This window comes from Aptenodytes patagonicus, chromosome 2, assembly GCF_965638725.1.
Source record: "Aptenodytes patagonicus chromosome 2, bAptPat1.pri.cur, whole genome shotgun sequence".
Taxonomy (NCBI): Eukaryota; Metazoa; Chordata; class Aves; order Sphenisciformes; family Spheniscidae; genus Aptenodytes; species Aptenodytes patagonicus.
This window is the reverse complement of record NC_134950.1, coordinates 116747522-116773113: the sequence shown is the minus strand read 5'-3', so window position 1 is coordinate 116773113 and position 25592 is coordinate 116747522. Positions and strand designations below refer to the sequence as shown.

Here is a 25592-nt window from a genome sequence, read left to right as displayed (position 1 = left end):
CTCGTTTACCCTTCCAAAATCTCTCATTCTTCCATGTTTGTTGCTTTGGTAGCCTGGGCACACTTCTCAAACACTAGAGAAGTACCTCAATTTGGTGATGAGAAAGTATCTATTTAGATTCTAAAAATTATGACACTTCACACTAAGTAACATTTGAAAATAAACCTGCTTCATCCAAAAAGACAGCTCCAATTCCACAGATTTTCTACAAATCAACAGCTTATTCAGAAAAATATATTTATTCAGTGGAAAAAAAATTTCTTAGTTGTAAAAGTAACCAAGCTAAAGTTAAGTTGAATTTTCCTTTTACCAACCTGAACAATAAGGAATGAAGCAACTCGGACTGTAATCAAGCTTTTTCATGAATCGAATTTGTCCATTATCCTTAAGGCAAAAGAAGTTTCTCTCACCAAGCACAAAAACAGAAGAAACTGCCTGATTAAAGGAGACAACGCATATATCCAGTGCTTGCTCTCCGATGTTTAAAACCCAATCCACCTTCAAAAGAAAAAACATGCTCCAGAGATCAGTTGACAGCTGCATACTAAAGACAAAACTTATAGAGAAGGCTTAGAACTCATCAAGTTACATAAATATAATTAACATAGATAGAAAAGCAAAATCAAGGTCTTTTTTTTGAATGAGAAAATATTAGTTATCCTCTTATTTTGAAGGCAGTTGGTAACTTTCCTTATTGTGAGTAAAGCAGCAAAAACATCATCCACTTTTTGAAATAGTCATAGAATCATAGAATCATTGAGGTTGGAAAAGACCTCTAAGATCATCGAGTCCAACCGTTGACCCAACACCACCATGTCCACTAAACCATGTCCCTAAGTGCCTCATCTACACGTCTTTTAAATACTGCCAGGGATGGGGACTCAACCACTTCCCTGGGCAGCCTCTTCCAATGTTTCACCACTCTTTCAGTAAAGAAATTTTTCCTTACATCCAATCTAAACCTCCCCTGGCACAACTTGAGGCCATTTCCTCTCGTCCTATCGCTAGTTACTTGGGAGAAGAGACCAACACCCACCTCGCTACAACCTCCTTTCAGGTAGTTGTAGAGAGCGATGAGGTCTCCCCTCAGCCTCCTTTTCTCCAGGCTAAACAACCCCAGTTCCCTCAGCCGCTCTAGTCGTGAATTGATGGGTATGCAGTTCACTTAATTATATTTAAATTTTAAAATACACGTCCCATTCAAAATGAAAATGCTTTATACTTTGACTATTAAATCCAAGAACAGAGTATTAGAATCATTTAAAATCTCCCTCTGTACATGTCCTTAGATATTAAGGGCAAGGTTAGAGAGCAGAAGGTAGTAACTTATTCTACCAATACATGTAAATGGAAAAATAGACAGTTTTAGGTGTGTACGCCAATATTCATGCTTGCAGTCACTAATGTACACCCTTCAATCTGAAGAATGTTTGTGTATATGTTAGCTTGTCTACTTCTCCAACTACATACATTGATATAATAAGCAGCTACTTACAAATCCCGCCTTGCCTATATCCTTACATCTTTAAACAATACTACTGCTTATTGATACCTTTCACTGGTTTGTTATTTCAGCTCCTCCGAGAAATTTCAACTAATTCACACATGCAAAAATTGCTTTTGCCTGCTGCCAAGCTGGTTAAACAGAAATTCAGAATTTCTGAAGTCAAAAAATATCGAAGTTCAACTGTCAGCACTTCCTATACGAACAGCATCAATCATTTTGCTTAAAGAACACAGAACGTGTTAGTAAACATACTGGCATGTCTGATGTATGAAGCTGGAAGTGCCATCTTACAAGTCAAAGGGAAAAAAAAGCCAGGCTTATTACATTCGTCTCCATGTATGCTTCTCATTTTAGATTAAAAAAAAAATGTACTTAATTTGCAGCATACCTGATGAAGCTTCCAAATTTCTTATTTAAAAACTATGTCTTCTCCTAATTCAAAATGCAGGATTCTGACTGACTTACAGTTTCAAAAAATTCTACGATTAGCCACTGGAAGGAAGATGCATATTTTACTGTCATACCTGAAATATGCTGAATCTAGCATTTTACGCAGTATATTTAGCAGACAAGCAATTCTACTGCAGGACCACAGAGAATGAAATTCTCTTCCTCTTAATAGCAGGCAGCTCAAATATTAAACAACTTATTCACAGGGACCTCCTGAAGACCAATGAATCCACAGGGTTTTGACAAAAAGAATCCGGGATACTGATTATTTATGGAAACATTTTTCACTGCTGAGTTTTCTCTAAGTACAAAGAATTCCCCAAGTAGAATTAGGTTAATTTTGTAAGTCCAATACAAAGACACAAATAGACTTAAATTAAAAACATAAGCAAGATTTCAGGTGTACCTATTTATCTATCTTACTACAGTTTAGGTTCTGTATTACAAAGACTGCCTTAGAAATAGTTATTTCCAGTACACAGTTCTCTCTTTTTTTTTTTTCCTCCTTAGAACAACAGTGAGTTTTAAGGCCCAACCTTAAACAACTGAGGCCCAAAGAAATCTTAACAGAAATCTACTGGAGTCTTTCCATTGCCTTTAATGGCAATTGGATCAGGTCCTTTGTCAGCAGACAATGTTTCCATTCGCTACTTAGCCTTGGTCTTTTTAACATGTATGCAGTGTACCATACAGGTTATGTAAAATAAACAGGTTTTACCGCAAGTCTTTTTCCAGAACTAAGTTTTTGCTGTTCTGTTTCTTGTCTTTCATCAGCATCTGTCGCAAATGCCAGCACTTGGTATCTGTTATAGGAAGTTTAAAAAAGTAAAAAAATAAAATATATCTTTGTAGTTAATACCCTTACATTAAGTAAAAAATAAAGTATCATATTATGAGTACACATACACAGTAAAAGCACAGTCTGAAAGGATTGTTAGAAAGCCTACTGCAACACATCTATCATCAGCAAAGATGTTAAAATAAATATCACTGTAGGACAACAGCTAAGTGTAAAGGCAGAAATTAAAACAAACATTTCTATTCAGATTTTATCTGGTATTAAAATAAATTCAACAGCTAAATATATTAGAGGATAGAAATCTAGACCACAAAGAAGACAGAAGCAAGAAACCAACATATTTTCAAATTGTGAAATTAGAATTCTAATAAAAAATGAACTGTTTTCTCTTATTAAACTTTAAACTACCCTGAAATACAATCTGCTATATCTAATAGTTACACTCTCGGGCACATCCATTAAGTAAAATAAGTGGTTCCAATCCAAGAGCTAACAGTAAACTGGCACCAGTAGGTGGCACATCTAGCAAAAGATGGGAGGTTTGTGGATTTGGGTTTTTTTTATTATTTTGTAGCTGCCAACCAACCATACTAAGAAAAATTAGCAATGAAGACATTAGAACAAAAGATGCCAATAGCCATAAAAGCTTCATACATCTATCTGTCCTCATTTACACCTATGCAATCCTCAATGTTCAAACCATGTCCTCATTGACTCTTCTGTAGCTACTTCTTTCCTGAATTTGTACTGGTGTCCTAACTTACTGAACTACCCTGTTTCCAATGTATGCACGTTAGGTAATCTGTAAAATACTGAAGTTTCCTACAATAGTGAAATAAACAACAACAACAACAACAACAACAACTTATCCAAAAGACAGCATTCAATTTTGGAAGTCATGGAGTGCCATCAGCTCCTAAGCTCAAACCAACACAATTCTGAATGTTCCAATTCAAGTCTAACAAATAAAAGTATGTATTTTTGTATATTGTCAAAGTTACAGATTTAAAATGATGACACCAGCAGCCCTCACATTTCAGATGCATGTATTGTGGTGCTTGCTACTGAAGGATTTTAGTTTCTAAAATTATTTTACTTACAGAAGTAAACTATGTACTTGGAGTAAGAAATTTAATTGCTTAAGGTCAATGCTATGACCTAGTTAAAAATACTAAATAAGCTGCTTTTAGTACTATTATCATGTCTTTAAGCGTCCTCTTTACGAACAAATTCACTTCCCTTTTTCAGTTTAATGCATTTATAAGAGAAGTTGCAGATTCTGACCTAATAAAATTTTCTCTTTTTACCATATTTTATTGATAGTCTTGGCCAGCACATTATCATTTCATTAACTAATCAGGGACTAATACATAGTTTTCAAACCAAACTCCCATTGAACAGCAATATGTATTGACGTTTAAGTACTAACTACCTGCATACAAGTCTTTCATCACAAAAAACTCAAGCCACAGATGACCAACACAAACTTTCAATTCAGCTATCACATCAAGTATACAATCATTTAAGTAAGAAGCATTTTGCTTTTAGATCTTGAAAGAATTCAGAATCAACACAGGAAATATTGCTTTTAAATCAAGGCATTGGTCTGTATGAGCTATAGGAAGATGGATAATTTGAAATTTGGCAACTTGTTCTGCTAAAGACAGTAGTAGATAGAACTGCTATATTTTTCATTTATTATAATAAGAAAAAAACACGTTTAATACAACCATGAAAATAACCTCTTCTCTCCTTACCATGTCTATTTCCTTTACTTTAGAAGGATTACTTAACTCTATTCTAATGTCCTAATAGTTCAGACACACACTACAGATTAGTACCACAGTGTCTTAACACTTGGCACTAAAGACCAATAACCAAAATCCAAGTGAAGAATTCCTCTAAAACTACACCTTCCTACAATAAAGACAGCACATTTGTGAATCAGTGACAGACTGAGGAAAAATTTTAGCCACATTTGTTGTAAAAGTCAAGAATGTAAACAATGAAAACACGAGATACTCATTTTAAAGAAAAAATATTTCTTTATTCCTTACCAATATTAATAAATTCTGTTCTAATTTATTTCTTAGGAAAAATATGAATTCTCTACTAAATTACTTTTACTTGCAACATATATATCTTCTCCTGTATTAAGAAAATAGTACACAATGTCTATAATCTGCTCATGCAATATCCAGAATCTAAGAACCATCTGATCAAGCTTAAGCAGCATAATAAAAAGAGTATTGCTTGAGAAATTCAGGTGATAGAGCAGGGTAGTGCAACAAAGCATTGTGTTAGATTAACATTCCCTGGATTAGATTCCCAAGGCATAATCTATAAAAAGTGACATTCTTATTTTCTTTGATATGATTACCTCTGAAAAAATCCTTAAGGTACCTGTCAGCCCATTCCTCCAGCGTGATGAGATTCCTCTGAATGGTAGTCCTACGCTCTTTGTCTTAGCCACTTCCTACAATTTGGTATCATCCTTGAATTTCAGGACATGCGTTCTGTCCTATTGTCCAGGATAAAGATGTTAAAGAAATACTGGCTCCAGTATCAGCTCCTGAGGAACATCACTCTTCTTTGGCTGCTAGTTAGAACTGTGGACAACTACTAATCTGTAAGCCTGACAGCTCTGCCACTTTTTCATCCATTTTTTAGTTGTTTTTTTTTTTTACCATGGGTAGTAGCTCCATCCCAAACACCACACCACCTCAATTTACTGCTAGGCACAGAAATTCAAAAAGCCTAACAGCAGACCTTGTTAGTTTTAATGGAGAAATGATGAGGCAAAGCAAACATTAAGTTCCTCGGTCTTTTCACACCTTTGTTAAAATTGCCCAATCTGTTAAGTAGTGGGTCAATTTCCTGGATCTACCTTTTTACATCTGAGGTATCTGTGGAAGTCCTTGTTCTTCAGACCCTCTGAGAGTAGAAGTTTTAACCAAGCTTATATCTTCTCAATCCCATCCCCTGCATACCCACATGATGTTTTATATTCCTCCTTAGTAGTCCATTTTAACTTCCACCTCGTAAGTTTCCTTTTTTCCATTTGAACTCAGTCAGGAGCTACCTGTTCAGTGAAGCTGCCTTCTGCTACTTCTTATTCTCTTGAACACTGAAATGGATTGTTCTTGGTCTTTGAGAAGGTTATCCATGAAGATTCACCAGCTCTCCTGAGCCCTTTTGCTCTTCAGGGCAGCCTCTCACAGGATCCTGCATACCAGTTCCTTGAACAAGCCCAAGTCTGTTCTCTTGAAATCTACAGTCTTTAGTCCACTGCTTATCTTCCTCACTTCTATCAGGATCTCAATCTATATCATCTCATGGTCACTGCAGCCAATGTCTGCAACACTCAACAGCAGATGCTGACTATTACTTCTCCAAACATTTCTTTCTTCCTTCTGAGTTGTAGATTCAGCAAAGCATCTTCCCTAGCCAGGCTGTCTAGCACCTGCATCAAAAATGTTTTCCCTAATGCACCTCAGAAACCTTTCACATTGCTGAAGTCCATTATGTTGCCCTCCCAGCAGACATTAGTCCTCCATGAGAACAAGGGCCTGCAATTGGGAAACTTCTTGTTTAAAAAAGGCTTCATAGCAGACACCACAACGTCCCCTTCCTTAAGCACGCATCTGATTCTAAACAGATGGATGCTTGATAAACTCTCAACATGGTGGTTCCGTAAGAGAGCCCCATGTATTCAAGCTGCTCCTCCATGGTGAACATAAATCCCCCCTTGCCTGTCTTTTCTTCCTGAAGAGCCTGGAGTCATCAATTACAGCACCTTAGGCATGCAAGCTACCCTGTCACATCTCTAACTGCACACACAACTTCTAGTTCCTCCTCTTTGTTGCCAAGGCTGTAGGTGTTTGTAAATACGCACTTAATAGGGGCCCTCACTCATCCCACTTCCTCTAAGGTATTATGAAAGCATCCTGCTTTGTGCACTTGACCATTATGCCCTATACCATCACTTACATGCTGGATTTAGCACTGATCCCTCAGTCTAGCAGTCAAGGAGGTTAACAAGCCTCCTCTGCCACTTTGTCAGGTGGATTCCATCTCTCCCCATCAGACCTCATTCCTTTGAATCATAGAATCATTAAGGTTGGAAAAGACCTCTAAGATCATCGAGTCCAACCGTCAACCTAACACCACCATGACCACTAAACCATGTCCCTAAGCACCACATCTACACGTCTTTTAAATACTGCCAGGGATGGGGACTCAACCACTTCCCTGGGCAGCCTGGTCCAATGTTTCACCACTCTTTCAGTAAAGAAATTTTTCCCAATATCCAATCTAAACCTCCCCTGGCGCAACTTGAGGCCATTTCTTCTCGTCCTATCGCTAGTTACTTGGGAGAAGAGACCAACACCCACCTCGCTACAACCTCCTTTCAGGTAGCTGTAGAGAGCGATGAGGTCTCCCCTCAGCCTCCTCTTCTCCAGGCTAAACAACCCCAGTTCCCTCAGCCGCTCCTCATAAGACTTGTTCTCCAGACCCCTCACCAGCCTCGTTGCCCTTCTCTGCACACGCTCCAGCACCTCAACGTCCTTCTTGTAGTGAGGGGCCCAAAACTGAACACAGTATTCGAGGTGCGGCCTCACCAGTGCCGAGTACAGGGGCACCATCACTTCCCTACTCCTGCTGGCCACACTGTTTCTGATACAGGATGCCATTGGCCTTCTTGGCCACCTGGGCACACTGCCGGCTCATGTTCAGCCGGCTGTCAACCAGCACCCCCAGGTCCTTTTCCGACAGGCAGCTTTCCAGCCACTCTTCCCCAAGCCTGTAGCGTTGCATGGGGTTGCTGTGGCCAAAGTGCAGGACCCGGCACTTGGCCTTGTGGAATCTCATACAGTTGGCCTCGGCCCATCGATCCAGCCTGGCCAGGTCCCTCTGCAGAGCCTTCCTACCCTCGAGCAGATCAACACTCCCACCCAACTTGGTGTCGTCTGCAAACTTACTGAGGGTGCACTCAATCCCCTCATCCAGATCATCGATAAAGATATTGAACAAGACCGGCCCCAAAACTGAGCCCTGGGGAACACCGCTCGTGACCGGCCACCAACTGGATGTAACTCCATTCACCACAACTCTCTGGGCCCGGCCGTCCAGCCAGTTTTTGACCCAGCACAGAGTACATCTGTCTAAGCCGTGAGCAGCCAGCTTCTCTAGGAGAATGCTGTGGGAGACAGTGTCAAAGGCCTTGCTGAAGTCCAGGTAGACCACATCCACAGCCTTTCCCTCATCCACTAGGCGGGTCACCGGGTCATAGAAGGAGATCAGGTTGGTCAAGCAGGACCTGCCTTTCATGAACCTGTGCTGGCTGGGCCTGATCCCCTGGTTGTCCCGCACATGCCTTGTGAGCGCCCTCAAGATGAACCGCTCCATAATCTTCCCCAGCACCGAGGTCAGGCTGACAGGCCTGTAGTTCCCCGGATCCTCGTTCCGGCCCTTCTTGTAGATGGGCGTCACATTGGCAAGCCTCCAGTCGTCCAGGACCTCCCCCGTTAACCAGGAAAGGATCCTATGATCACAAAAGCCAAAGCCCTGTCTCAAATCTCTTCTGAAAACTGAACAGATTCATCAGACTAACACCTATTTGCATCAAAATAAAAATCCCATTGAAACAACTGGAAGGAACATCTTGCTTAAGCAGTATAGTGCAGACAACACTGAAAGCACAGATTAGACTGAACTGAAGCAGGGAAAAACCTGGCACTTGCAGGACAACATGATGTGCCTTGATAAGCTAGTAAACTTAACACATTTATACAAATAAAATAGGACCATAAAGTCCTCAGGACACACAGTATGCTTTCTTCTATGACTGTACAAAGACAGTAATCACCCAACAACATACAACATTTTATTTTTCTTGTTTTCTGCAACTACCTATCACCTGCTTTGGGATACAATATTAGTAAAGGCAATAAATATTAGACATGATCACTTTTAGTTCGTTTACATACTAAATGATAGCATGAAAATATGCTGTCATTACCAAACATGAACACATACTTGTAACTCTCAACCTTTCGACAAGAAGACACTGTAATGAAAGAATCTGTCCGAGAGCTGTAAGTCAAGGGACCAGGCAGAAGAAAGCCAGGTAAAAAACGGCCAAAAGCATAGCTTTCCTGTTCAAACAACATGAGCATCCCATCCATGGACTGTATGCATATCAAATCTCGACCTAAGGAAAGCAAAAGAAAGAAATACAAAGGAAACAAAGCAATGTTATTTATATAGCTTTAATCCTAAAACTGTTAGTCAAATAAAATTGTACTCATAAGTAATCCTAACAGAAATAAAATTCATTTTAATTTACATGAGCGTTTACTATGAGGAAGAACGCTAAATATTCCAACCTCAACAAAGGCTTACTTACTAAAATAAACAAACTGCATTTTTGGGGGAATAACATTCAGAATGTATTAAGAGCAAAAAAAGAGTTAGGTATTTTATTTCAAACCAAAATTTCTAAAGATACAACTACTACAATTTCAGTTTAATAAATGTTTCAATACTCCCAAAACCCCAAATTATTCTGGTTCTTAAACGCCTCTACACCTTACAAGAAGTCATAACAACTGTGATTTAAAAATAATCTACTCTACTCTTTCAAGTCTACTTAAACAACATAACAGAAAGTCCTACAAATATGTATTGTTGCAAAAATAATACAATGGTAATGTTTTCCACACTTTGCATTCACATTTCTGTCTTCAAGTGTCCTGGTTTCAGCAGGGATAGAGTTAATTTTCTTCCTAGTAGCTGGTACAGTGCTGTGTTTTGGATTTAGGATGAGAACAATGTTGATAACACACCGATGTTTTAGTTGTTGCTAAGTAATGCTTACACTAGCTGTCCTGGTTTCGGCAGGGATAGAGTTAATTTCCTTTCTAGTAGCTGGTACAGTGTTTTGGATTTAGGATGAGAACAAAGTTGATAATGCACCGATGTTTTAGTTGTTGCTAGGTAATGCTTACACTAGCCAAGGACTTTTCAGCTTCCCATGCTCTACCGACTGAGAAGGCTGGAGGTGCACAAGAAGCTGGGAGGGGGCACAGCCAAACTGGCCAAAGGGACATTCCATACCATGTGATGTCATGCTCAGTACATAAACTGGGAAAGCTGGCCGGGGGGGCCGCTGCTCAGGGACTGGCTGGGCATCGGTCGGCGGGTGGTGAGCAATTGTACTGTGCATCACTTGTTTTGTGTATTATTATTATTATTATCATATTATTATTATCATTTTATTTCAATTATTAAACTGTTTTTATCTCAACCCACGAGTTTTTCTAACTTGTGCTCTTCCAATTCTCTCCCCCATCCCACCGGGTGGGGGGGAGTGAGCGAGCGGCTGCGTGGTGCTTAGTTGCCGACTGAAATTAAACCACGACAGTCCTTTTTGGCGCCCAACGTGGGGCCACGAAGGGTTTGAGATAATAACAGATTAACCAGAGTGTATTAAGGAACTTATATCTGTTAGTAGTTGTGGGTCACAATGTTGGTTTCTCTGTTCTCGATTTTAATTTGTATAATCTGCATCGCGCTCTTTTCCCTGCTGTACATGTTAAAGATTGGTGTTGGGTTTTGCAGTTTGCTGTGGTCTGCAGTGAATAGTAATGTCTCGCTTGTGAGGTTTGTTTTTAGAACATTGACCTTGACGTTTCTGTGGTATGTAAACTTCGCAATGAAGCCGTTACTGTACCATGGATACCATTTCGTGGAGACAACTAGCAATTGCAGTAACTTTTCTGAGAGGTTTTTTTCAGAGGAAATACAGAATGGCAGTGTCACTACCTTCTTCTATGATGTTTCCTCCTTCATTACAGTAATTTTTCAGTATTTTGAGCATCCTTGGGCAGTTAAGATACTTCTATTAATACTTCTTGGGAATATTGTTTCGGTTTTGTCTAAAGTTGGTAAGCAATTTAAGAATATCATCCAGAGATCTGCCCCAAGGCTGAATAATTATGAGTGGCAGGGTGTGTGGGACAAGATGGGCAAGTACCTAGGCCAATGGGCACCCCCAGTGTTTTGGAACTTCACCCCTGAGCAAATGCAGAATCCTGAAAAGTTAGTAGAATATTTGGAAAAAGTATGCTGTCACCCTGGCAACTCCAGAGAGATGCAGATCATTGCAACGTGCTGGGGCCTGGCCCATGCCTACCGAGCCCTGTTCAACACCATTCAGTACCCTCAAAGGGAAGAGAAGGTCTCTGGCTCTGACAGTAAAACGACACGCACTGCGGCCACTCAGACCCGGGCAACAGGCCCTGCGGCCACTCAAACCCGGGCAACACGCACTACGGCCACTCCAACCCCGGCGACAGGCTCTGTGGCCACTCAGACCCCGGCGACAGGCCCTGCAGCCACTCCGACCCCGGCGACAGGCCCTGCGGCCACTCCAACCCCGGCGACATGCACTGCGGCCACTCCAACCCCGGCGACATGCACTGCGGCCACTCCAACCCCGGCGACAGGCCCTGCGGCCACTCCAACCCCGGCAACAGGCCCTGCAGCCACTCAGACTCCGGTGACATGCACTTGCACTGCGGCCACTCCAACCCCAGCAACACGCCCTGTGGCTGAACCAAAGAACGAGCCTGTGCCGGTATCAGTCGCCCCTGTACACAAGAAGAAATTTTGGAAGCAGAAGTCAGCTCGTTTAGTAAGGGAGGAAGAAGCTTCTTCTAAAAGGGAACCGGAGGAAGAAGTATACGAGACAGATGACCCTAGAGAAGGACCATCACGAGAACGGGAGGAGGAAAGCCGGCCGCTGATCGGGGAGGAGGAAGAGGAAGAACTCATAAACGAGACAGTGACCACTCGATCTCTATCCCTGAGTGAGCTGCGAGATATACGAAAAGATTTCAGCCGCCATCCAGGTGAGCATATTGTCACCTGGCTGCTCCGATACTGGGATAATGGGGCCAGTAGCCTGGAATTAGAGGGTAAAGAAGCCAAACAGCTGGGATCCCTTTCTAGGGAAGGGGGCATTGACAAAGCGATTGGAAAAGGGACACGTATCCTCAGCCTTTGGAGGCGACTCCTGTCAAGCGTGAAGGAAAGGTATCCCTTTAAGGAAGATGTCATATGTCGCCCAAGCAAGTGGGCCACCATGGAGAAGGGTATCCAGTTTCTGAGAGAATTAGCTGTGCTGGAGGTGATTTATGATGACCTGAACAATGAACAACTATCCAAAGATCCAGACGAAGTCAAGTGCACACGACCCATGTGGCGGAAGTTTATAAGGAGCTCACCATCGTCATACGCCAATTCATTGGCAGTGATAACCTGGAAAGATGGAGAGGAACAAACAGTGGATGAATTGGCTAGTCAACTCCGGCAATACGAGGAAAGTCTTTCTTCCTCCATCGTCTCGGCTGTGGAGAAACTGTCCGAAAAACTGTCCCGGGAGATCCAGCAACTCAGAGAGGATAGGTCCTACTCCTCACCTGTACGGACCAGTATCTCGGCTATTAGAAGTAAGCGTTCTTTTGCTCAAGAGAGAGAATATAAAGGATACACACCACGGGGCACCCTATGGTTTTACCTGCGTGACCACGGAGAGGACATGAGGAAGTGGGATGGAAAACCTACCTCAGCCCTAGGGGAACGGGTACGCGAATTGCAAGGGAAAACAATCACAGAAAGAGGTTCTTCCAGGAAAATTGCTGCTCCAGTTTCCAGCAGGCAGTTCCCCAGAGAGAGTAGAAGGGCTGATCTTACTCTTGATCTTAATGAAGAAACTTCTGACTCATACGTACAAGAAATGAGAAACGAGTACTGTGATGAGGATTAGAGGGGCCCTGCCTCCAGCCAGGGGGAGGAAAGGGACAACCGGGTTTACTGGACTGTGTGGATTCGGTGGCCTGGCACGTCAGACCCACAGAAGTATAAGGCTCTGGTAGACACCGGTGCACAGTGTACCCTAATGCCATCAAGATATATAGGAACAGAACCCATCTATATTTCTGGGGTGACGGGGGGATCCCAACAGCTATCTGTATTGGAAGCCGAAGTGAGTCTAACTGGGAATGGGTGGCAGAAGCACCCCATTGTGACTGGCCCAGAGGCTCCACGCATCCTTGGCATAGACTACCTCAGGACAGGGTATTTCAAGGACCCAAAAGGGTACAGGTGGGCTTTTGGTATAGCTGCCTTGGAGATGGAGGAAATTAAACAGCTGTCCACCTTGCCTGGTCTCTCGGAGGACCCTTCTGTTGTGGGGTTGCTGAAGGTCGAAGACCAACAAGTGCCAATCGCTACCACCACAGTGCACCGGCGGCAATATCGCACCAACCGAGACTCCCTGATTCCCATTCATGAGCTGATTCGTCGACTGGAGAGCCAAGGAGTGATCAGCAAGACCCGCTCACCCTTTAACAGTCCCATATGGCCAGTGCGGAAGTCTAATGGAGAGTGGAGACTAACAGTAGACTATCGTGGCCTAAATGAAGTCGCGCCACCGCTGAGTGCTGCTGTGCCAGACATGCTAGAACTTCAATACGAATTGGAATCAAAGGCAGCCAAGTGGTATGCCACAGTAGATATTGCTAATGCGTTTTTCTCAATCCCTTTGGCAGCAGAATGCAGGCCACAATTTGCTTTCACTTGGAGGGGCGTCCAGTACACCTGGAACCGACTGCCCCAGGGGTGGAAACACAGCCCTGCCATTTGCCATGGACTGATCCAGACTGCACTGGAACAGGGTGGAGCTCCAGAACACCTGCAATACATTGATGATATCATCGTGTGGGGCAACACAGCAGGAGAAGTTTTTGAAAAAGGGAAGGAAATAGTCCAAATCCTGCTGAAGGACGGTTTTGCCATAAAACAAAGTAAGGTCAAGGGACCTGCACAGGAGATCCAGTTTTTAGGAATAAAATGGCAAGATGGACGTCGTCAGATCCCAATGGATGTGATCAACAAAATAACAGCCATGTCTCCACCAACTAGCAAAAAGGAAACACAAGCTTTCTTAGGCATCGTGGGTTTTTGGAGAATGCACATTCCAAATTACAGTCTGATTGTAAACCCTCTCTATCAAGTGACCCAAAAGAAGAACGATTTCAAATGGGATCCTGAGCAACGACAAGCTTTTGAACAAATTAAAGAGGAGATAGTTCATGCAGTAGCCCTTGGGCCAGTCCGGGCAGGGCAAGATGTAAAAAATGTGCTCTACACCGCAGCCAGGGAGAATGGCCCTACCTGGAGCCTCTGGCAGAAAGCACCAGGGGAGACTCGAGGTCGACCCCTAGGGTTTTGGAGTCGGGGATACAGAGGATCCGAGGCCCACTATACTCCAACTGAAAAAGAGATATTAGCAGCATATGAAGGGGTCTGAGCTGCTTCAGAAGTGATCGGCACTGAAGCACAGCTCCTCCTGGCACCCCGACTGCCAGTGCTAGGCTGGATGTTCAGAGGGAGGGTCCCCTGTACACATCATGCAACTGATGCTACATGGAGTAAGTGGGTCGCACTGATCACACAACGGGCTCGAATAGGAAACCCCAGTCGCCCAGGAATTCTGGAAGTGATCATGGATTGGCCAGAGGGCAAAGATTTTGGAATATTGCCAGAGGAGGAGGTAACGCGTGCTGAAGAGGCCCCAATGTATAATGAACTACCAGAAAATGAGAAGCAATATGCCCTGTTGACTGATGGGTCCTGTCGTCTTGTGGGAAAGCATCGGAGGTGGAAAGCTGCTGTATGGAGTCCTATGCGACAAGTTGTAGAAACTGCTGAAGGAGAAGGTGAATCGAGCCAATTTGCAGAAATAAAGGCCATCCAGCTGGCTTTAGACATTGCTGACCGAGAAAAGTGGCCAGTGCTCTATCTCTATACTGACTCATGGATGGTGGCAAATGCCCTGTGGGGGTGGTTGCAGCAATGGAAGCAGAGCAATTGGCAGCGCAGCGGCAAACCCATCTGGGCTGCCACATTGTGGCAAGATATTGCTGCCCGGGTGGAGAACCTGGTTGTAAAAGTCCGTCACATAGATGCTCACGTACCCAAGAGTCGGGCCACTGAAGAACATCAAAACAACCAGCAGGTGGATCAGGCTGCTAAGATTGAAGTGGCTCAGGTGGATCTGGACTGGCAACATAAGGGTGAATTATTTCTAGCTTGGTGGGCCCATGACACCTCAGGTCACCAAGGAAGAGATGCAACATACAGACGGGCTCGTGATCAAGGGGTGGACTTGACCATGGACACTATAGCCCAGGTTATCCATGAATGCGAAACATGTGCTGCAATCAAGCAAGCCAAGCGGTTAAAGCCTTTTTGGTATGGAGGACGATGGTTGAAATATAAAAATGGTGAGTCCTGGCAGATTGATTATATCACACTCCCACAAACCCGCCAAGGCAAGCGCCATGTGCTTACAATGGTGGAGGCAACCACCGGATGGCTGGAAACATATCCCGTGCCCCATGCCACTGCCCGAACACTCTCCTGGGCCTTGAAAAGCAAGTCCTAATGGCAACATGGCACCCCAGAAAGAATTGAGTCAGACAATGGGACTCATTTCCGAAACAACCTCATAGACACCTGGGCCAAAGAGCACGGCATTGAGTGGGTGTATCACATCCCCCATCATGCACCAGCCTCTGGGAAAATTGAACAATACAATGGGCTGTTAAAGACTACGCTGAGAGCAATGGGTGGTGGGACATTCAAACATTGGGATACACATTTAGCAAAGGCCACCTGGTTAGTCAACACGAGGGGGTTTGCCAATCGAGCTGGGCCTGCCCAGTCAGAACTTTTACATACTGTAGATGGGAATAACATCCCTGTAGTGCACATAAAAAAATATGTTGGGGAAAACAGTTTGGGTTATTCCTGCCTTGGGCAAAGGCAAACCCATCCATGGGATTGCTTTTGCTCAAGGACCTGGGTGCACTTGGTGGATAATGCGGAAGGATGGGGAAGTCCGATGTGTACCTCAAGGGGATTTGATTTTGGGTGAGATTAGCCAATGATCTGAATTATGTGATGTTAAGTGCTACATAATATTATATGCCATACCAATGATATTACAATAAGAATCACCCAGATTAATGAAGAATAAACTTCGATAAAACCAAGCAAAGCACAGTGATGATGGTACCAGAACTGACTTCAACATGAAACAATCCAACACCACATACCATCTCCATCTTTCCTGCCCTGAAAGATTCTTACAACAGATGGAGCCCGAAGTCGTAGACTAAATGAACTCACCGAACATTTTAGAGGGATGGCCCATAGACTAAGGGAATGATATCTGTGTGTGTGTATATATATATATATATATATATATATAAAAAAAAAAACAGGAAAAGAGGTGGTGATTAATGGAAACGTATTGGAAGGTGTGGGACTTGGGCATGACGCAGATGGTATAGAATAAGGGGTGGATACTATCCTGGTTTCGGCTGGGATAGAGTTATTTCCTTCCTAGTAGCTGGTACAGTGCTGTGTTTTGGATTTAGGATGAGAACAATGTTGATAACACACTGATGTTTTAGTTGTTGCTAGGTAGTGCTTACACTAGTCAAGGACTTTTCAGCTTCCCATGCTCTACCGACTGAGAAGGCTGCAGGTGCACCAGGGGCTGGGAGGGGGCACAGCCAGGACAGCTGACCCCAACTGGCCAAAGGGATATTCCACACCATATGACATCATGCTCAGCACATAAAACTGGGGGGAAGAAGAAGGAAAGGGAGGGACATTCGGAGTGATGGTGTTTGTCTTCCCAAGTCACCATTATGCGCAATGGAGCCCTGCTTTCCTGGAGGTGGCTGAACACCTGCCTGCCGATGAGAAGTAGTGAATGAATTCCTTGTTTTGCTTTGCTTGCGTGCACAGCTTTTGCTTTACCTATTAAACTGTCTTTATCTCAACCCACGAGTTTTCTCACTTTTACCCTTCCAATTCTCTCCCCCATCCCACCAGGGGAGGGGGAGGAGGAGCGAGCAAGCGGCTGTGTGGTACTCAGTTGCCAACTGAAGTTAAACCACAACACTTGCAAACACATGAAATGTTGAAATTCAAGATTTCTATTCACCTCTGTTAAAATAATCCATCGTGTCTCAGGAATTAGTCTATATGCATGGAGGACCCAAACAAATTGTCTGTTCACTAAGCTCCATCCTCAATCCTTTAAGAATTCTTTTCTAACATAGGAAGGTGAAGTAAAACAAAAATAGACTAAAACTTCATTCTTACACTTAGATAAAGGTAACAAAGGTCAGAGAGATATTCAGTATCTGAAAAAGCAACAAAAATAAAGTACAGTGCAAAACATTGTTCACCTCCACTGCGATTCTTCATAGAAACTTTACTTAAAAATAAATAGTAGTGTAATAGGTCAGCAGTACATCATGTTACTTGTCCTTGTGGTTAAAACATACAATAAAAATTTAGCTAACGGTAAGAACAGAAAAAAATGAAAGGAAGGTAAAGCAGCTGGGTCCTTTCCACTTGCCCTCCCTCATCCCTTTTTCAGATTTCCCCATTTTCTAAAAATCAAGTTCTCCCATCCTTCTTTCCAGATTCTGCACATAATTCACTACATGTTCTATAAACCCTGTTGCAAATATCAACCATTTGATAGGAAGGACATTTGAAAGTGTAATTCATGTTGTTCATTTGGTAGAGGCAAGGTTGAATATCTCAGTCTCAAGTGAAGAAATTAAAATACTTCAATCCTTCACACCAATGATTATATAGATAGAACTGCAAAACAATTTCAACAGTGTAATTTCAGGGACACTGATGGCATTTCAAGCACTTAATCACAACACCTGTTTCTTCCCTTATAGAAGAAAGGGAAGACCTTTTCTGAAAACCTTAAAAGGTCATTCTTACTTAATGGAGTTTTGTTGGTTTTGTCTGTTTGAAAACTCCTGAAGTGCATACATTTTGAGGGATCACATTAACTGACGATATCAAGCACTTAAGTTTTGCTTTAGCAAGGTAGTAATAGCATTTCCAATTGACAAATTCATAAATGAAAATATAGAAAAGAATTAGAAAAACCCCTTAGTCCTTATTAAACATGAGAGAAGTACTCCATTAATCAAGAATCCTTGGTGGCTTCAAAAAGAAACTTACCTGAGAAACAATGAAAACTCATCTTCCGAAGCTGAAAAATGTCAGAATCTGTACTAATAAACCAACATGTTATACAAAAGCAATTCAACATGGAAATCATTAAAGTACTGTTCCAAAGTAGTGAGACTGAAATTTTGCCTGATACTGAAGTCAAACCAACATATCTTTGTTTTTTTCTACTACTGCAAGTGAGAAAATTTAAATATATCATCTTTATAGCAGCTCATTAAACCAGTGACCACTTGTCACTAGCAACTTCAATTTGATGATTTAAGTCTCAAAAGTTTAATCTACAACATTCTGAACTTTGTAACACTACACTGGAAACTTGAAACATTTAAAATGTTTCCTCTTCTACGTGCAGATTAAAGTCATACATCCTTCTAGGAAATGTAAACTCTTTACCTCTGTTAACCGCAAAAGTCAATGAAGAAATGTTTCCTGTGACGAAACGCAATCATTTTGAGAGAATTATGGGTTTGACATAGATCTCCAAAAGCATTTTCTAAACAGACCAATTGTTTTAGAGCTATGATTTTCCTAGGATTTTCTACACAGACTTTTTAAATTATGAAGCAGGGTCTAGGGCTTCTGTTCAATCTTAGAATTTATTGTTTATAAAATTAGAAACATTCTACAGTATACAAACACATTAGATATGCATGTATACACACATCTCTTAAATGTGTGTAACTAGTATGTTTCCTGTGAAATTATTTGTATAAAGCAGCTTTATTAAGCCTTTAAGAATCATTTACCCTCTTAAATATTCCTCATAGGACAGAGTCCAGAATTGTTTGATTTATTCATAACTTGTAGCTGACATTCTGCAGCTGAAATATGTGGTATTCAAGAGGTTACAGCAACTACTGATCATAGTCAGAATGAACATTTAGTTTGCTGCTTATACCGAGTCTCTGAAGTACTAGCCAAGAACACTGCAATGATTTTACTAATGATTCAGAAATTAGTGAGTGATCTATAAATAAGTACCTTATATATTTCAATTAAAAAATAAAGCAAGATGCATATGTGAATTTGAAAGTTATTTAATATTAAGGTTCCCACAATTCTGAATGTCCTGCTTTTTATCACTAACAGTTGACACTACCAACTATTATTAGTGTAAATAAAAAAAAGAAAAAGTATGTATTCATAAAAGAATTGTAGCAACTATACAAGTTCAAAGAGTATCACTTGAAGCACACTGAGGCTGTGAGTAGACAAATGAGCAAAACCAATCTAATGCTTTGCTACTGCTGGCAGGAGCAGCCCTGCTCACCTCCTTCCCTCTGGGTCTCCACCTCCCCTTGCTCAGGTCACATAGTTCCTCCTCACTCCCAAGCCAGATCCGGTACCTATCTGATGGCTGTTAAGCTGATAGTAGGACACCATCCTGAGTTTGTAATTTTTTAAAAAAGTTTCAGATGACTGAATCATCAACCCACATAAATAACTCCATACAAGCCTAGCAACTGCCAGGGGTGACATGGAAAGTATCAAGTGTGACATGGCTCTGGGGGTGATGGTTAAGAGCATGAGGGCCCAGGTGGTTTTCCTCCTTAATCCTGTTGAGGAAGGGGAAGGGCATGAGGAAGACTGGATGTATCTTGTGGGCCAACAACTGGTTGCACAGCAAGTATCCGCAAGAGACCTTGGTTTTATGAACATGTGACCCTCTGAGGATTGACAACTGTTTGGAAGAGAGGATCCCCTGACTAAATCCAGCGAAAGCATCTTTGCCAACAGGCTTACCAACTCAGTAAGAGCAACTTTAAACTAGGAATGACAGGGGAGGGAGAGATTTTACAACAATCAAGTGAGGGAGTGGTAGATGGATGGGGTAGGCAAGCAAAGGGCACCAGGATGATGTGAACCAAAGGGACACAGCAATCAAAAAAACAGGGCTGAAGTGGAATCACCTCAAGTACAGGAATCCAAGTGAGGAAGTGCCCATGGAACAGCAGCCTTACGGATAAAGCTCTCATGGCCTTTTTGAGTGCCTCTCTGAAATGCCTCTACAGTAATGCACACAGTAAGCGGCAAAACAGGAGGAACTGAAAGTCTGTGTGCAGTTATATGGCTATGACCTCATTGGGATCACAGAGACATAGTGGGCTAGCTCACATGACTGGAGTGCTAAGATGGATGCATCCAGGCCCTTTAGGAAGGGCAGGCCAGGATGGTGATGAGGAGTTGCTCTTTTTAGCAAGAGAGCACCCAGAATGCATGGAGTTCTGCCTGGGGACAGGTGGTGAGCCAGTCAAGAGCTTATGGGTCAGGATTAGTGAGCAGACCAATATGAGTGTCTGCCATAGGCCACCTGATCAGGAAGATGTAGATGAGGCACTCTTCAGACAACTGGCAGAAGCCTCACATTTGGTGGCTCTGGTCTTCATGGGGGACTTGAACCACCCTGATATCTGTAAGAAGGACAACAGCAGGGCTCAAGAAATCTAGGTTTCTGTAACACATTGACAAAAACTTCCCAACTCAGGTGACTGATGAGCTAAACAGGACAGGTGCTCTGCTGGACCTGATACTTACAGGCAAGGAAGGATGTGAAGGTTGGGGTACAGCCTTGGCTACAGTGACGATGAGATGGTCAGGAGGATGATCAGGATAAGTTCAGGAGGATAAGAGGAATGAGCAGGGCATAAAACAGGACCATAGCCCTAGACTTCAGGAGAGCAGACTTTAGCCTCTTCAGGGATCTGCCTAGAAGAATCTATTGGGATATGGCCCTGGAGAAAAAAGGGGTCCAAGAGAGCTGCTTGAATATTCGAGGATCACCTCCAAGTTCAAGAACAGTCTATCCCAACAAGCAGGGAGTCAAGCAAAGGCAGGCAGCAAGATACCTACAAGGATAAACAAGGAGCTCCTGACTACACTAACATAAAAATAAAGTGTAAAAGAGGTGGAAGCAGGGGCAGGTGACCTAGGAGGAATATAGAGATACTGTATAATCATTCAGGGATTGGGTTAGGAAAGCAATAGCCCAGCTGAGTTGAATCTGGCAAGGGATGTGGAGGGCAACAAAAAAGGATTCCACAAATACACAGACATCCAAACGAAAACTAGGACAAATGTAGGACCACTGCTCAATGGAGCAGGGGCCATAGTGACAAAGGGCACAGAAAAGTTGAGGCGCTCAATGCTTTCTTTGCCTCCATCTTACTAGTAAGACTGGTCTTGAGGAATCAATCCCAGGCCCCTGAGACCAAAGGGAAAGTCTGAGCAAAGGAAGACTTAGCCTCAGAGGAAGGGGATCTGGCTAGTGAATATTTAAACAAAGTAAACTTAGGTTCATAGGACTGATGTGATGCACCCACAAGTCCTGAGGGAGCTGGCTGATGTCATTGCAATGCCACTCAATTATCTCTGAAAGGTCACAGCAATCAGAAGAGCTCCCTAAAGACTGGAATAAAGCAAATGTCACTATCTTCAAGAAGGACAAGTAGGAAGATCCAGGGAACAGGCAAGCCAACCTCACCTCAGACCCTGGAAAGGTAATGGAACAACTAATGCTCATGGAAACCATTTCCAGACACATGAAGGACAAGAAGTTGATCAGGAGTAGTCAGCATGGATCTACAAAGGTGATATCATGCTTAACCAACCTAACTGCCTTCTACAAAGAGGTGACTAGTTTTGTGGATGACGGGAGATCAGTGGATGCCATTTACCTTGACTTTAGGAAGACTTTTGGTGCTGCCTCCCATAGCACCCCCATACATAAGCTGATGAAGTCCCGGCTACATAAGTGGACAATGAGGTGGACTGAAGACTGGTTAAACTGCCAGGTTCAGAAGGTGTGCTGCCATTCAGAGGGACCTCAACAGGCTGGAGAAGTAGGCAGACAGGAATGTCATGAAATTCAAAGGGAAAGGGAAATGCAAAGTCCTACCCCAGCAAGGAATAACCACAGGCATCAGTACACACTGGGGGCCAACCTGCTGGAAAACAGCTCTGCAGAGAAAGACCTGGGGTCCTCCTGGACAAATTATACCACAAGCCAGCAATGCGCCCTTGCAGCAAAGGTGGTCAACAGTATCCCAGACTGCATTAGGAAGAGTGTCACCAGCAAGTTGAAGGAAGCAATCCTTCCCCTCTACTCAGCATTGGTGAGGCCACACCCAGAGTACTGGGTCCAGTTCTGGGCTCCCCAGTACAAAAAAAAAAAAACAGTGACATACCACAGCAAGTCCAGCAAAGGGCCACAAAGATGCTTAAGGAACTGGTGCATCTTTCAGATGAGGAGAAGCTAGAGAGCTGAGGCTGTTCAGCCTGGAGAAGAGATGGCTCAGGGGGAATCTCACCAATGTGCATAAATACCTAATGGGAGAGAATGAACAAGAGGGAGACAGACTCTTCTCTGTGGCACCCAGTTACAGGACAAATGTCAACAGGAACAAACTATATCACATTAAATTCTATCTGAACATAAAAAAGATTTATTTTTTTTTTACTGCGAAGGTCATCAAACACTGGAACCCACTACCCAGAAAGGTTGTGGAGTGTCCTTCCATAGACATATTCAAAACACAACTGGACACAATCCTGGACAACTTCTAGCTGAACCTTCTTGGGAAGTGGGATTGGACTAGATGAAGTCAAGAAAAGAATCATTCAAATAACGCATTCAAAGAAGGAATTCTATCTTTCATCTCTGGTCTACTCCAAGACACTATGGTAGATATCTGTTCCTCTAGGCTGTGAAATTTCACAGGATTTAGTCCTATCACATACTCCTGATCAGCAAACAGTAGAAACCATTAGAGAAACTTGAGATGTTTTGCACTTGTATGCTATCAATGTTAATGATACCCAGCTTCCACTTCCCAACAGTTGCTGACATTATCACACTGCTGCTACAGTCTAGAAAAAGTATGAGTTTGCCACCTGTATAAAATTGTGAGTAACCAGTAAAAGTACTCTGAGAAACTTGTACAAACACTGATAACTAGTAAAAGGTGCTAGTCCACTGGCTGCCACCACAGTCCCTTAGATATAGTTATCTTAAAGTATAGTTATTGGCTACTAGAAATAACTAGTGGCATTTTTATTTGGCTTGCAAGAAAATAGTCCTTCATAATCCAGGTGTCCATGTGACCACAGCTATTCTACATCCGTTACCTCAAAATCACATATGTTCGCATTCAGCATTCAAAGGCATACTGAAAACCCTCTCAACACTTTACATTAGCTAACTGTTCAGTTCCACTTCTGTTTTACACCTTTATCAAGAATACAACCCTGTAAGTCTGGGTATAGAGAGTCTTCAACTCCCTTTCCACAGTTTGCTATGAATTTTCCTACCATCAGCAGTGTGCTACAGAAGAAATTTGCAGCTGTCTGCCCTATTTCCAGAACCTTAACTTTCAATGTCTACCTTAGCGGAACTCCCTGCTACCTGAAACCTGAAGACAAAAAGATTAGAGATATCAGCTTGAAAGACTTTTTTCAAGGGCACAGTAGTAGACCACATTTGTACTTTGTTTCTCTTATTTTTCATCTTTTCTTCCTTAGAAAGATACAGATAAAACCAGAAAAAAAACAAAAAAAAATTAAAATTGTGCATAAAATAATTTAAGTCACCAAAAAATTATAACAGTAATTATGTTTAATTTTTGTCATGCTGCTATTCTACTGTTTTGAAAAGTTCTAAATATTGCTTGATATATCATAAGTTTAAAAGTAAAAGACAATTAATTGCAAAGTGAATGCCATTACTAACACAGAAATCTTATATATTTTGTAATAGAATTAAATTTCAGGTACTTCTGGTTATACTGATGGTAGTGAGAAAACTACCTTTTAGACAGCTTCGGACCACAACCTTCAGGGTTTAAGCTTGTCTAAAATATACAATTTAGTTAATTTCTATTCTTCAGATATAATTGATATGCAGCGGTAATCTAGTAGACATCACAATCCAAATAACAGAAAAAAGTAAAGGTCAGTAGAGGTTTAGTAGTAAGTCCTTAAGTACTTAAGTAACAAGTAGTGATAGCTTCTGCTCTCATGTATATTATGAATATCAATCTTATTCTTACCAATTTCATTACATCATGAAAATGATGAAGAGAAAAACTATAGCACCTTCTGCAATATATTTGAAGCTACATGTCATATCAGACATGGAAGCATTCAGCTTTAACATTCATAATCCCTAATCACACACAAATACCACTGTTTCAATATCTCCTGTTTTAACAGTAGTGGTATGATTGAATATGACATGACATAATACGACAAGTTCTTTAGAGCACTCCAATGATCTCCAAGCTGCGATCAGCTGATACTGAACCATACTGCCTGAAGAAACAAATATACATCAGGCACCTAAGACTGAATCAGAAATCACTATTTCTGCCTTTAAGAGCACAGCATCACTTCTTAATATACCCACCACTTTATTCATCATATTTGTGTTGTTCTTACTTATCAATTTTCAAATTTGGATTTTAACTAGCTTGTACTAGTGGATCAAACTCCAATTATCCAAACTATTACATGTAAAGCATAATTTAAGAAAATTAAATTGTGTATGAACTCTTATTTCCCAGCTTTTTATAGGTCATCTTATTTCCTTTGGCCATTTGTTTTTAATGTGTAGCTAGTGAATGGAGTTTTTATGTTTCACTTTGAGAAATGCAGTCTTCCAACAACTTAGCCAGAAATGTCCATTTCAAAAAAGCTTATTGCAGCCAGTTGGCTTTGCCAGTGACATATTTATAAAGTGAAAATATAACCCATAGTGTTTTCTGCAGATCAGATGGAATCACTTAGTGTACTCTACATAGTTTCAGCAGCTTGTGCCTCAAGAGGAATGTCCCTCAGACAGAAAGCGTTACTTTTAAGCACAAGCCCAGCTACTGTTGTTTTGTAGTTTTGTTATTCTAGCATGATATGAATACATTTACGTCACACTTTTAAACCACAATGTATTTTTAGAGCTAATGCAAAGCCAAAATGAGAGGCAGGTGGTAGCTCTTTGAAATAAGCTTCTAATTAAAGCTATTTTGGAGCTCAAGTTTTTTGCATGTTAATGATTTCCTCTACTCCGAGCCTCCCCTCTGGCACCAAATCATTTTCATAAAAAGTACATTATGTAATCACGAGGCCTGAGCACCATGTGAAATCATGCAATGAAAACTACAGTATCAAATGGGATAAATTAGAAATCAGAAAAAGCTTCATAAAGTTACAGATTTTAGGGAGATGTCAGCAGAGATAACTTTACTGCCTTCAATGAAAATCAAAAGCTTCAGTCAAAAGCCTCATGTGAAAGGAAGGATCAATGAAATAAAACGAAAAGATAAATTGGTATTTATAAGACACTCAGGAACCTAAGAGCCCTTAATGATACATGGGAAATGTTTTCCTAATTTGACAAAAGAAAAGTTAAATCCACAGTGCATTGACCAGTGAAGCAATGCACACAAACTGTACTCACACACACTGGAACAGAAATTACTGTCCTGACTTGAAACAAGCGAATATGTTTTCCGTTTCCTTCATCATTGAAATTTGCCCCCCAAAATTTCTCCCAGCATAGAGAACAAAGTCCCCTCCAGTTCAAACCCATTTTGGAGAATTCAACTTGCTGCTGAGTGTAGCTCCTGAAGCAAAACGGATCTGGGTCAACTGTGAGAAAAGCACTTCAGGAATCACTTTCGTCTAATGGAAAAACCATTT

The 25592-nt window shown here is 41.8% G+C and overlaps 1 protein-coding gene across 4 annotated transcripts in view; it reads right to left on the bottom strand.

The window, feature by feature from the left end:
• BBS9 (Bardet-Biedl syndrome 9) overlaps positions 1 to 25592 on the bottom strand; it is a 328501-nt gene that overhangs the window by 274775 nt on the left and 28134 nt on the right. For all 4 annotated transcript variants that reach the window (XM_076330847.1, XM_076330846.1, XM_076330849.1 and 1 more), the window contains 3 exons: positions 8796 to 8970; positions 2676 to 2760; positions 315 to 498 (listed from right to left, as the gene is read on the bottom strand). In XM_076330847.1, the coding sequence (XP_076186962.1) occupies positions 315 to 498; positions 2676 to 2760; positions 8796 to 8970 (444 nt within the window). The remainder of the gene's footprint in view (positions 1 to 314; positions 499 to 2675; positions 2761 to 8795; positions 8971 to 25592) is intronic.